The sequence below is a fragment of the Hyla sarda genome, chromosome 3 (assembly GCF_029499605.1).
Source record: "Hyla sarda isolate aHylSar1 chromosome 3, aHylSar1.hap1, whole genome shotgun sequence".
In the NCBI taxonomy this organism is placed as follows: Eukaryota; Metazoa; Chordata; class Amphibia; order Anura; family Hylidae; genus Hyla; species Hyla sarda.
In genome coordinates, this window is record NC_079191.1 from 178370634 (window position 1) to 178383331 (window position 12698).

Consider the following 12698-nt stretch of genomic DNA (forward strand, 5'->3'; position numbering starts at 1 on the left):
TCCTCTTGGCTATTGTGTCTGTGAGTGCTGGGCGGGGCAGTACTTCTAGTGGTAGAGGAGCCTGTTACACTGCCCCCTATTCTCTTCTAGGGTATAGGACTCTTTCCCTTGTGGTTCCAGACTCATTCAGGACCCTCTCCCTCATGATTCTACCTTTTCAGGGCCTTCTTGTTTTGGGATACCTTCCAGGTGACTTGCATGTCTCGTTCTTCTAAATGGTTTTCCTGATACTCAATCCTTGGTGAGGGTTTTTGTCCCTGGCCTTGGTGGGTTTCCTGGCCCTGTTTTCTCTGCTATTCCTGTAGGGGGTGGTCTCCCTCCGCCTCTCCTACTCCTGACTCGGCCTGAAACACGTCTCCTGAGGCGTTTCGCTCCAACTTGTTTTCTCAATATCAGCTGGTGTGGGACTTTTGAGGTCCCTCCTCTTATTTCCGGAGCTGGGAAACTCTGGTTCTGATGACGACTGCTCCAGTCTTGCCGGACAGCTCTTGCCTTCTCACCGGCAGACTTGCATCCCTTCGCCACCCTCCGGGGCTGTGAGGCCCTTGTGGTTGAGGGCCTTTCGGTCATCCTAATTACCCCTTTCTGTCAGTACACGCTTCCTAGACAGGCATAGTTCTTCTCATTATGCATTTTTCCCCACCTCCGGCATACTCTCTTCCTTGCTTTTCCACCTGGTTTCTCAGGAGGTGGCTTGGGACTGTGGCTTTGGTGCCTGGGCCTCTCTGTCGGTTGGTCGGCACTGTGGTCCATGCTCTAGCCTTCTTCCTGGCCGGCTCATCCTTGCGCACCAGTCTGGACGTGGGTCCTATGTTGGATTTCTCTTCATCCTTTTCCATCCTGGTTTCCACCTTCTGAGTTCTTGCTGAGCATGCTCAGCTGTTTTTTCTGGTCGCTCTCCCTCTGCAGCTGGAGTCCTGCCGTTGGCTTCTCCTACTGCTTTGTGACACAACTGATTAGCTCTGTGTCTGTGGGCGGGTATATCTTGCTGGGAGGAGCCAACTTCTTTTTCTGCCTAGTGTCAGCCTCCTAGTAGACAGCAGCATAATACCCATGGTCTCTGTGTTTCCCTATGAAGGCTACGACACAGATTTTACTGTGAGTTCAAAAAAAAATCTTTTTATTTATTTATTAAACTTTTACTTTAAACACTCTTCTGCTGTCAGGGAATTCTCTGGTGGATGGCGTATGAGGTTGGCGCTTGCCCGGGCTCTGTTTGCCAGGTAAAATATAATTTTATTCTTCATTTAGGCATCTGCTAAGAAAAGATTGTACCAAAAAATTGTGCAGCTTGATGACAAAACATGTAATGGAACTATTTAGCAATTGGATCCAATTGCAGGATGTTTCTTTCCTGTGTTTAGGCAACTGCCATCAAAAATATGTCAATGAAAGGATAAGAACATGCTGGGAGACATGATCTGTATTTCTCAGACATTTTGCCCCTGTTTACAGATTTTTGTCCAACATACATAATTGCTATATCATAAATGTACATGTATTTAATATTGGAAGATTATTTGGGGGCACATAACATTCGATTAAAGTGGTTACACTTTAGCTTTTTTAATTTTTTCTGCGACTTTTATTTTTTCCCCCCATTTTCATACTTAAACTGGTTCTGTTTTGGGATCATATTAAAGCATTATCTCTGAAGTAAAATGTGTCACTCCAAATTGTGAAGCTATGCTGTTGACAGCTTTTCTGCAGCATTTGTTAATGCACACTGACCTGCTTTTTTGTGGATTGACATACTACATCTGAGATATGTATTATAAGGAATAACATGCACATCACTGTATATTAAGGTGAATCTGTCATCCGTATCACCCATACTAACCTGTTGTAGAGCTGACATTGACGACAATGATACTTACGTGCCCCACTCCATGCCTCCCGATCTGCCTCAATCCCGATTCTTTAGTACATGCAATGACCTGCTTGGTCCACGGAGAAAGGGTAGTGTATTCCCAGGCTCCCGTGCATGGTAACGTCTGTCCGGCATTTGCCTATTAACGCCTCCTCCCCTCAGCACAGAGGAAAAGGTGTTAATGAAAAGATGCAAGCCAGATATCGGCATGGGAATGCCCTCCATGCACCAAGCAGGTCATTTGCATGTACCAAAGAACTGGAACGGAGGCACGGAGTGGAAACCGGTAAGCATCATTGTTCTTAATATTACCATCTGCACTTCAAGCTTGAACAAGCGGTTACTGCGGTTGATACAGAATCCTCTTAAGAAAATAGAAGTCAATAGTTTCCTTTCCCTGACCTTGCTGATAGATTACAATACTGGTAAAATGCTCTTTTATAATAAAGGCTCACTGGTGTATTTCATTGTGTGGAAAGGGTGTAATGAAATATGATTGAAAAGAAAAATAGATTTTGATTCTAACAATACCTTTTATGTAAATTCTCTTTTCTTTCTATCTAGGCCTGACCTTCTTTTACTTGATGGTAAATGTATTACTTGTTTGATTTAATATCAGATGTTATATTTAGTAGGGGGGGGGGGATTATTATAATTTTTTTTTCCATCTTTTTAAACTTTTTTGGTATTACTTTTCTACAGAACCTACCAACATGTTGGATGTGAGAGCCATCCTGTGGTTGGAAAACTATCTGCAGGTGTGTTTGCATACGTGGCTTGTTTTTTCTATTTAACTCTAGACATAGAGAACAGCATGAAAGAAATATGACTGCGTATCTTATTTTTTCAGACCTGGCCTTCCACAATTCTAGTTGTGTCCCATGACCGTAATTTTCTGAATGCAGTGGCAACAGACATTCTGCACCTGCACAGTCAGCGCTTGGAGGCTTACCGTGGCAACTTTGAAAGCTTCTTGAAAACCAAGGAAGAACGTCTGAAGAATCAGCAGAGGGAATATGAGGCACAACAGCAGTATAGGGAACATATACAGGTGATCAAAAGGAAATATAGAAATCTGTGGAAAAATAAGCTTGTGCTGTAAATATAGGATGTTTATTATGGTTGTTGTGTACATTTACACTGTTTGCATACAACTTTGTAGGTGTTTATTGATCGATTTCGATATAATGCAAATCGGGCTTCTCAAGTGCAGAGTAAGCTTAAACTTCTGGAAAAACTGTAAGTTTTATGCCAAATTTATTTGTTGTTTTTTTTTTCAGTGGTGGGGGTGTCTTGATAGACCCCGATTTCTAATTCTGGTCCTTTTTCCATTCTTTTAGGCCAGAATTAAAGGCTGTAGACAAGGAGTCTGAGGTGATTTTGAGGTGGGCATCTGTATATTCCCGTTTATTCTTAAATTGGCTTGCTAGATGTTTTTTCTTGTCTTTAATAACTTGCGTAATATATGGATTTCTTTATTTTCTAATGCTGACAGATTTCCTGATGGCTTTGAAAAGTTCTCCCCACCAATTTTGCAGTTGGATGAGGTTGATTTCTGGTATACTGCAAGCCAACCAATCTTCAAGAATTTTTCTGTGTCTGCAGATCTGGAGTCTCGAATCTGTGTGGTAAGAGTCCATATACAGTATGGATCACATTGTGTTCTAGAATTAGAAAAACAGAATGACCCAGATTTACTAAAGTTGTCTAATTCATAGACATTGTGAACTTATAGACTAAATAGTATAAGAGTGAGACACATTTATCACAGTGCCTCAGGCTGTCTTTATAAATCTGTTGCATTCTTAGGCCATCAAATCTAAGATTAGGCCAACTCCTCCACATTTTTGATGCTCAATATTTACATCTTTAGCTATGACCCTTTTGGCTCAGGCCAGGCTTTTTTTTTTCTTCAAAAACATAACTTCTAAAACTAGTCATTACAATTGTGGCGCTAGTCATGCAATGTAATTCTGGAGCACTTGCAGGTGTAAATCTGCTGCATTGTGTTACCAGAATTTCATGTGCATCAGTCTCTAAGTGGTTGACCTATTCTTTAAATGGGCACTCTCATTAAAACTAATTGTTGCTATTGCACTCCTTATGGTAAATAAAAAATATTTCTAATATACTTTGTTTGAAAAAAATAAAAATAAAATGAAGTTTCCTATGTTTTATTTGTGCTTAAAAAAAGCTCAAGAGCATATTTTCCCCCAAACCAAAGCCCAAACGCAGGTAGTGCAGCCTGGAGTCCTGAGGGGGGGTTGTCCAACCAACAGCATATGGCAGTTAAAGGGGTATTCCGCCCCTAGACATTTTATCCCCTATCCAAAGAATAGGGGATAAGATGTCAGATCGCCGCGGTCCCGCTGCTGGGGACCCCCGGGATCCCCGCTGCAGCACTGCGCTATCATTACAGCACAGAGCAAGTTCGCTCTGTGCGTAATGACGGGCGATACGGGGGACGGAGCAACGTGATGTCATGGCTCCGCCCCTCGTGACATCATGGCCCGTCCTCTTAATGCAAGTCTATGGGAGGGGGCGTGACGACCGCCACGCCCCCTCCCATAGACTTGTATTGAAAGGGGCGGGCCGTGACATCACGAGGGGCGGAGGCGTGACGTAACGATGCTCCGGCCCCTGTACCGCCCATCATTACGTGCAGAGCGAACTCACTCCCAGGGGTCCCCAGCAGCGGCACCGCGGCGATCTGACATCTTATCCCCTATCCTTTGGATAGGGGATAAAATGTCTAGGGGCGGAGTACCCCTTTAAGTGTGAGAGGAGCTATGATTGGATGAGGCTGGACACCCCAGCACTCCAGGCTGCACTTCCTGTGTTTGGGCTTTGGTCCTAAGTCTGTGTATAAGATGGGGGGAAATGTGCTCTTGAGCTTTTTTTAAGCACAAATCATAGAAAACTTCCTTTTTTTTTAAACAAAGTATATTAGAAATATTTTTTATTTACCATAAGGAGTGCAATAGCAAAAAAGTTTTATTGAGAGTTACCCTTTAACATTCACATCCATGTAGAAAAGGAGAATGCTTCCTTAAAATCCTTTTTGGAGAAACAGTTTGTACATCCTAACAAGCTACGTTTCTATTTTAGAATTAAAAAAATATATATTTTAATAGAAATTTCAGTAAAAAGGTTTGAGGCATTTTCCTCAAGGAGCTTAACAGGTATTGATATAAAACATCATTAATATAAGAAGTTCCTTTTAGGAAAGCCGTAAACACACTGGGGGAGATTTATGAAAACCTGTCCAGAAGAGAAGTTGCTGAGTTGCCCATAGCAGCCAATCAGATCACTTCTTTTTTCAGAGGACTTTTCAAAAATGAAAGAGGCGCATAACCAGATTCATAGGAAGGAAAGAATATTCCCATTGATGGTGTTTTCATTGCAGCGTAGTTTGTGTTTTACAGAGATTGGGGGACATTTATCATTGTTTGCTTTGGTAAGCAAGTTCTGAAGGCATTTTTATAATTTTTATGCTTTAGTTTTGTAAATATGTGCTAAATATTTATCATACTAACACAGGGGGTTGATAAATTTGGAACACATAAGCAAAACAAAAAGGTGGCAGCTGAAACTTTTTTTTCAAATTTGTTTGTTTAGGTACAGGAGTTTTGTACTCCAGGTCAGACTTGGAGCAGACTTGTGACTTTTTGTAAGGCATTCGCGTCTTTTTTTTTTTTTTTTTTTTGCCTATGTGCTACTTTCGCACTTCATAAATTAGTGACCACTGCAAAGTGAAAACTGAAATTTTCTTACCCACAAAATTCCCACAAAAATTGCTTAGGCGCATGTATGAATTTGTGTGTGCCCGGAGTAAGCAAAAAAAAAAAAAAGATCTAAATACCTTGATAAATGTCCCCCATTGGGTCTGAGTATATGCTTTCATTTTACAGGTGGGAGAAAATGGAGCAGGAAAATCTACAATGTTGAAGTTGTTAATGGGAGAACTATCTCCGGTGCATGGGATCCGACATGCACACAGGTTAGTTTAATGTAACATATGCAGCAGTCATGTATTGATAGTGTTGGTGTAACAAAGCATGTAGTAAGGATTGTTTCACAAGGGCCTGTGTCCTCTGTAATATTAGGGGCCAGAATATGCATGTAAGTTGGCACCTGACTGCATTTTTGATCATCCAAACCAACAGCTGCTGGTTTGGGACTTCGTGTAATATGGATGCAAAATATGCAGGTAATACACCCGTGAAAAACTGGCCTGAGTATTCAGTGGTTGCAACTGGACATTGCATTAGGCCTTTGTGGAGTCTGGTGGTGGTGGGGGTTGTTTAAAAATATATATATGGCCTTGTCCTTCTTTCAATCTGAACTCTACACTTGTTTGTATTCTACAGTAAATATGTAGTAAATATTTTTCTCAACAACCAGGAATCTTAAGATCGGTTACTTCAGTCAGCATCATGTGGACCAGCTGGATCTCAATGTCAACTCAGTGGAGCTACTTGCAAAACGGTTTCCAGGTAAGCCATATTTTCACCTATAAGCAGCTTTGAGACTTAAGATATCTTTTTTTTTTTTTTTGCATTAAACGGGTACTCTGGTGGAAAACATTTGATTTCAAATCAACTGGTGCCAGATTTGTAAATCTGTAAATTGTAAATTTTTAAATCTTAATCCTTCCAGAACTTATCAGCTGCTGTATGCTCCACAGGAAGTTGTATTTCTTCCTGGAGTTCTTTTCAGTCTGACCACAGTGCTCTCTGCTGGCACCTCTGTCCATATCAGATACTGTCCAAAGCAGGTGAGGTTTGCTGTGGGGATTTTCTTGTACTCTGGACAGTTCCTGACTTGGACTGATTGGAAAGAACTCCAGAAAGCACTGTGGTCTGGCTGGAAAGAACTCCAGAAAGAATTACAGCTTCCTGTGGAGCATACAGCAGCTGATAACTACTGGAAGGATTAAGTAATTTACTGGAGTACTCCTTAAAAGGAGTACTGCAACCATAGACCCTTATCCACAGCTTAGGGGATAAGTGTCTGACCGCAGGGACCCCCGCAATCTCCCATACAGGGACCAGAACTGCCGCGGCCCTGTGCGGCTAATGCTCGTGTCGTCGACCTCGCTATGAGGGCGACAAACATGCCCCCTGAATTCAGCTAATCTCCACCTCTCCCATACAGATACATGAAGGGGGCAACCAACACGCCACCTGCATAGGGAGAGTCTCGGCAGAGCCGGGGCCCCGAACAGATCATCGCGGGGAGTCCCATCGCTCAAACCCCCCGCAATCAGACACCTATCCCCTATCCTGCAGATAGGGGGATAAGTTATATTAGTCTGTAGTTCTCCTTCAAATATTTCCAGGCAGTTTTAGAAACAGTAGGCATTGCTCACACCTGCCATTTGTTTATTTTGTTGTTAGTTGCCTAGTTCACATCCCTGTGGGTTCTTCAGGCTCTGCTAAAGAGAATTAATGGGTTGACTATCTTACCTGCGGATAGGGGATAACTTAATATATTGGGAAAACTTCTGACATTTTCTAGGTCGCCTTATTGGGGAACACAGACTATGGGTATTATGCTGCTGCCACTATGAGGCTGACACTAGGCAAAAAAATAGTCTGCTTCTCCCAGCAGAATATACCCACCCACAGGCACTGAGCTAATCAGTTTTAGCTTAGTGTCAGTAGGAGGCAGACACAGGTCTGGAGCTCTCTCCAGACCTGGTCTTTTCTGTTTTATAATTTTCTAGCTAGGGATGTTAAGTGTTAAGGTTTTTTCCCTTTGTTATTTTTCTATATTGGGCGACAGGAGCATGGCGCTACCTGATCTCCCACATGCCATGAAGGGGCACGGTGCTTAGAGTATGGTTCGTTAACCCCTTCTCGCCAACGGCCAGCGCCTGGCGGTAGTACCCTTGGTCCGGGTCTCCCATTTGCCCCTGCCTGCCTCGCTATGGCAGCTTGGCATGATGCAGCACGGTTTTTAGCTGGCTGAAGACTTCAGGGTAAGTATAGGAAGATGAGGTCTGCTGGTGAGTATGTACTACATTCCCCCCTCCCTTCCTTCTCTACCTTCTTGGGGTCCTGTACACTGTGCCCAGCTCCTCGGCTGCCATTGCTGGTGGCTGCTCTGGGCAAGACCCCTCGTGGCCCTAGCGCCATACCTGTAGGGGTCAGTCCAGTGGCCTGTCTCTCCCTCATCTGGCCACTCAGCCTAGCTATGGACATTTTTCCCCCAGCTCCTCTCAGCTATGGACATTTTTCCCTCAGCGTGGCTGCCGCAATCCCAGTCGGCTAGCTGGCTGCCGGGTGTCTTAACACTTTAGTACCTGTATTGCGGCCAGGCTTAGTGCCTGGTCGTGTTTCATGGCAGTGCAGCAGTGATGGGAGCGGGTCTCCGGTCCGTGGCTGGGCAGTGCAGCAGTGGGGATGGGCCGGCCGCACCAGGCATTCAGTCTCCGGCCTGGTCCGTGGGGCGGCTGTTAGGCAGCTTTCACACTATATAAAAAAAAAAAAAAACCTCCGTTATAAACGCCCATTATAAAAACCCTGGGAATTTGCCTTTAAACGGCCGTTAGAAAATCCCATTATAGTCTATGGGATTTTTCCAATAGCAGTTTTAACCCGTTATCGCCCGTTATTAATAACGGCCGTTATTTTGTGACGGGTGATAGTTACCGGAGAAATAGTTCATGCACTATTTCTTCCGTTCATTCGCCTGTCACAAAATAACGAGCGATAACAGATTAAAATGGCTATTAGAAAAATCCCATAGACTATATAATGGGGTTTTCTAACGGCCGTTTAACGGCCAATTTCCAGGGTTTTTACAACGGGCGTTTATAACTGAGGTATTTTATCGAGCATGCGGTCTGCCACACTGCAGCTGAGATTCCGGTGCCACACTAACTGTGGGAGGTGTCCCATAACTGTCCCTCCAGCTGCAATGCATCACCTTCGCCAGCAGCAGTGACCACTTTATCGCTACTATGTGTGATTTCCCATGGGTGTACAGTAGTGTCTGCTCTTGTCCTGGCCGTAAATATGCCGTGACTGCCTCTTTCGCTGCGGCCGTTCCAGTATCCTGCTACTGGTACAAGGAGCTCTGTAGAGTGTCCCTGCGTATTCTCTGGACAGTCATGGCATCCTTTTCCCCTTCCTTTTGTGAAGTATCAGTGGTTTTCTAGGGTCAGTATTTTGTGGACTACCTGCTGTGACTCACAACCACCATATAGAAAGGGCAGGTTTGTGGAGTACCTGCATGGGTCACTGCAGCACCTTTTCTCTTCCACAGGGGGGGGGGGGAGTCGTGCACAGTCATTAGTGGAGTGACTGTGTATCCAGGTCTGGGCTTAGTGGATTCTGACTCTGGCTAGTTCAGGGTTCACACTTCCCTTCCCAGAAAAGGCATCATGTGAGATTGGCTATTCTACTGTTCCGGCTGGTTCTTCCATCACATTTTTCTCCATGGCATGGGTATTAGTGGTCCTGCTACCTATTTCTATTGCCCACTATACAATGCCTGCTATTCATCATGCAGTCATTGTTGGCACCCTGGCTTATGGGCAGGTTTTGTAGGTGGCCTATTTTTTTTCTCTTGTGGTCATTGCATTTCTTCTCTTCTGGGCGATCTTCTATATCCCTCCTATGGTACTGTTCCTGGTTTTGTTCTTTCAGCCGTCGTCCTCCAGTCTCCTTGTATTAGATGGTTTATTTTGTTGGTGGCGGAGCATTGGTACTTCAGTAGTACATTTCTCTCCTGCCATGCGGGAGGCCCAAGTTTAACTTCCGGCCTCGGCAGCACCACTCCTATTCTTCCTATCCATGCCATCCTCCTCCCACCTCCGGCGGAGTGCTGCTGGATTGGCTTAGTTGCAGCTGCTGCTCTCCTAGCATTCACATTGCCTTCCACACTGCTGGGATGGTTTCTGCCTCCCCCCCCTTTTTTTTTTTTCTGCATGGGGTGTTGGCGTGGTTTCTACTCTAGTTACCCTGATCCTCTCCTTCAGGGTAACTTGCTTTGATGACATCCGGGTAGTCCTTGTGCGGCTTCCGCATCATTCTCAATGCAGCATGTCCATCCCCTTTTGGGGTGGGTGTCAATTGTCCGTGACTGGACGGCAGTCTGGTGGGCGACCTCCTGCGCCCAGCTCATGTCTTCTGTTTATGTGCCTTATTGCTTCGGCTGGACTGACACTGGAGCTGGGTCCTTTCTATCTCCCTCTCTATGCCTTGCCTTCTTGGCTGTGTCTCCTTGGAGTCATCCAGTCCGTCTTGACCGCTGGGATCCGATGCTTGTTCGGCCTTGTCTAGCCTCTCGTCCTTGGGCTGCGCAGTGATCTCTGTGCTAGCGTGGCCTGATTCTCTGCCCGCCGTTCCCTCATAGGGTATGCCACTTCTTTCATGGTGGTCCCATACTTGTTTAGGACCGTCTCCCTTGATGTTCTACTTGGGCTTCTTTGCGTTGTGCTATCTTCCAGGTGGCGGTTACACTTCTCGGTCTCAGAGGTGCTTTCCCTATTCATTTTTTTCGGCGTAGGGGCTCTTCACCTGGGGACGTTTCATAGTTACATAGTTAGTCTGGTTGAAAAAAGACATACGTCCATCAAGTCCAGGGAATTGAAGTGAAGGGTGTAAGGGGATAAGGGAAAGGGATGTAGTTTTATAATTCTGCATAAGCATTAATGTTATTTTGTTCCAGGAATGTATCTAACCCTGTTTTAAAGCTGTTAATTGTTCCTGCTGTGACCAGTTCCTGAGGTAGACCGTTTCATCAATTCACAGTCCTCACGGTAAAGAAGGCGTGTCGCCCCTTTAGACTAAACCTTTTCTTCTCCAGACGGAGGGAGTGCCCCCTCGTCCTTTGGGGGGGTTTAACCTGGAACAGTTTTTCTCCATATTTTTTGTATGGGCCATTAATATACTTATATACGTTTATCATATCCCCCTTAAACGTCTCTTCTCAAGACTAAACAATTGTAACTCCTTTAATCGCTCCTCATAGCTAAGATGTTCCATGCCCCATATTGGTTTAGTCGCGCGTCTCTGCACCCTTTCCAACTCCGTAGTGTCCCTTTTATGAACAGGCGACCAAAACTGAACAGCATATTCCAGGTGAGGCCGTACCAATGCTTTATAAAGGGGGAGCATTATGTCCCTGTCCCACGAGTCCATTCCTCTTTTTATACATGACAATATCCTGCCGGCTTTGGAAGCAGCAGCCTGACATTGCATGCTATTCTGTAATCTACAAGTACACCCAGATCCTTCTCTACCAGTGACTCTGCCAGTTTAATCCCCCCTAAGACATACGATGCATGCATGTTCTTAGTACCCAGATGCATAACTTTACATTTATCCACATTGAACCTCATTTGCCAAGTGGATGCCTAGGCACTTAGTCTATCCAAGTCATCTTGTAACTTATGCATTTCGTCCCGGCTTTGGTTTGCTTAGCCGCTTCTGGTGTGAGACTCAGCGGTCCCTCAACTTATTCCTGGATCTAGGACCCTCTGGTTCTTGTGACGACTGTTCCAGGGTTTCCAGACAGTTCTAACCTCCCCACCGGCCTGTATCTCTCCCTCCGAGGTGAACGGACCTTGTGGCTGAGGGCCCTTCTGTCCTCCTGGTTACCTCTGTCCCTCATCGCCCTCAATTTTCTTTGCCCTTCCAGGCGATACTGTGTGCTCTTTGAGTTTCCTCTTCCTCCCGGTCCTTTGGCAGCATGGCCTTGGGACTGTGGTTTGGTGTCCGGGCCTATCATTCTGAGCGGTCGGAAATGTGCTCCTGCCCTAGTCTTCTTCTGGGCCGGATTGCTCTGCGTTCGGGCCTGGACATGGATCTTGTTTTCTCTCTCTCCTCCTTTTCCGGCAGCTTGTAGTTCCACCTTCTGAAGGTCTTGCCCTCTGCTGGGCGTGTTCAGCTGCCGCCTTCTTGTCATTCTCTCTCCTCTGCCTTGGTCCTGTAGTTGCGGCGGGGCTCTCCCTTCGAACCTGTCCGGCACGCTTCTCTTCTGGCAGCTGGAGTTTCCTCGCCATGTTAGTTTGCTTTGTAGAACACCTGAATTGGTGTTCCCTTGTCGCACTCTTCCATGTTTGGGCCAGGCCTCGGTGGTCCTGCGCCTTATGTCGTTTCTTCAGAGGTGGGGTTTGCTCTGTCCAGCCAGGGGGGTTTCTGGCTGGCAGCCCTCCGAGGCGACAGTTTCTTGTCGCATTTGGTTAGAGGTTGGACCTCTGTCCTTCCTTGGTTCTTAACTTTTTTGGGTTCTAGCTCTCCCCTCATGTTTTGTGGCGGTTTCCAGTTTCCTCCTGGACCTCTTTCACGTTCCTATGCGAATGGGTATAGTTCAGTCTCTGGACTGCTCTTCCCTTCTCTGACAGTTGGTTTTCCCACCCCAGCGACTGCTTTGGGACGTCCCATGGTCTCTGTGTTCCCCAATAAGATGATTGAGAAAAGGAGATTTTTTGTTTTTGTTTTTTGTACTCACCGTAAAATCTCTTTCTCATAGCCTTCATTGGGGAACACAGCACCCACCCATTTATGGTTCCTGGTCAGGTTGTTTTGTTGCCTGTTGTTACTTTTGATGTCCTTTGGATGAATCTCCTTTGTTGTTTGGCTTCTCCTACTGCTTTGTGACACAGCTAATTAGCTCTGTGCCTATGGGCGGGTATATCCTGCTGGGAGGAGCAGACTTCTTTTTTTGCCTAGTGTCAGCCTCCTAGTGGACAGCAGCCTTATACCCATGGTCTCTGTGTTCCCCAATGAAGGCTACGAGAAAGAGATTTTACAGTGAGTACAAAAGATCTCCTTTTTTATATCTTTACATATCTATGATTATTAGGGATGCAACG

General features: G+C 45.3%; 1 protein-coding gene across 1 annotated transcript in view; it reads left to right on the forward strand.

Moving 5' to 3' along the window:
* The window catches only part of ABCF3 (ATP binding cassette subfamily F member 3), a 61604-nt gene that overhangs the window by 32491 nt on the left and 16415 nt on the right, over nucleotides 1–12698 (forward strand). The window contains exons 10-18 of the mRNA XM_056565614.1: nucleotides 1167–1223; nucleotides 2435–2457; nucleotides 2573–2628; nucleotides 2721–2921; nucleotides 3033–3109; nucleotides 3211–3255; nucleotides 3366–3498; nucleotides 5782–5870; nucleotides 6275–6366. Coding sequence (XP_056421589.1) covers nucleotides 1167–1223; nucleotides 2435–2457; nucleotides 2573–2628; nucleotides 2721–2921; nucleotides 3033–3109; nucleotides 3211–3255; nucleotides 3366–3498; nucleotides 5782–5870; nucleotides 6275–6366 — 773 coding nt within the window. The remainder of the gene's footprint in view (nucleotides 1–1166; nucleotides 1224–2434; nucleotides 2458–2572; nucleotides 2629–2720; nucleotides 2922–3032; nucleotides 3110–3210; nucleotides 3256–3365; nucleotides 3499–5781; nucleotides 5871–6274; nucleotides 6367–12698) is intronic.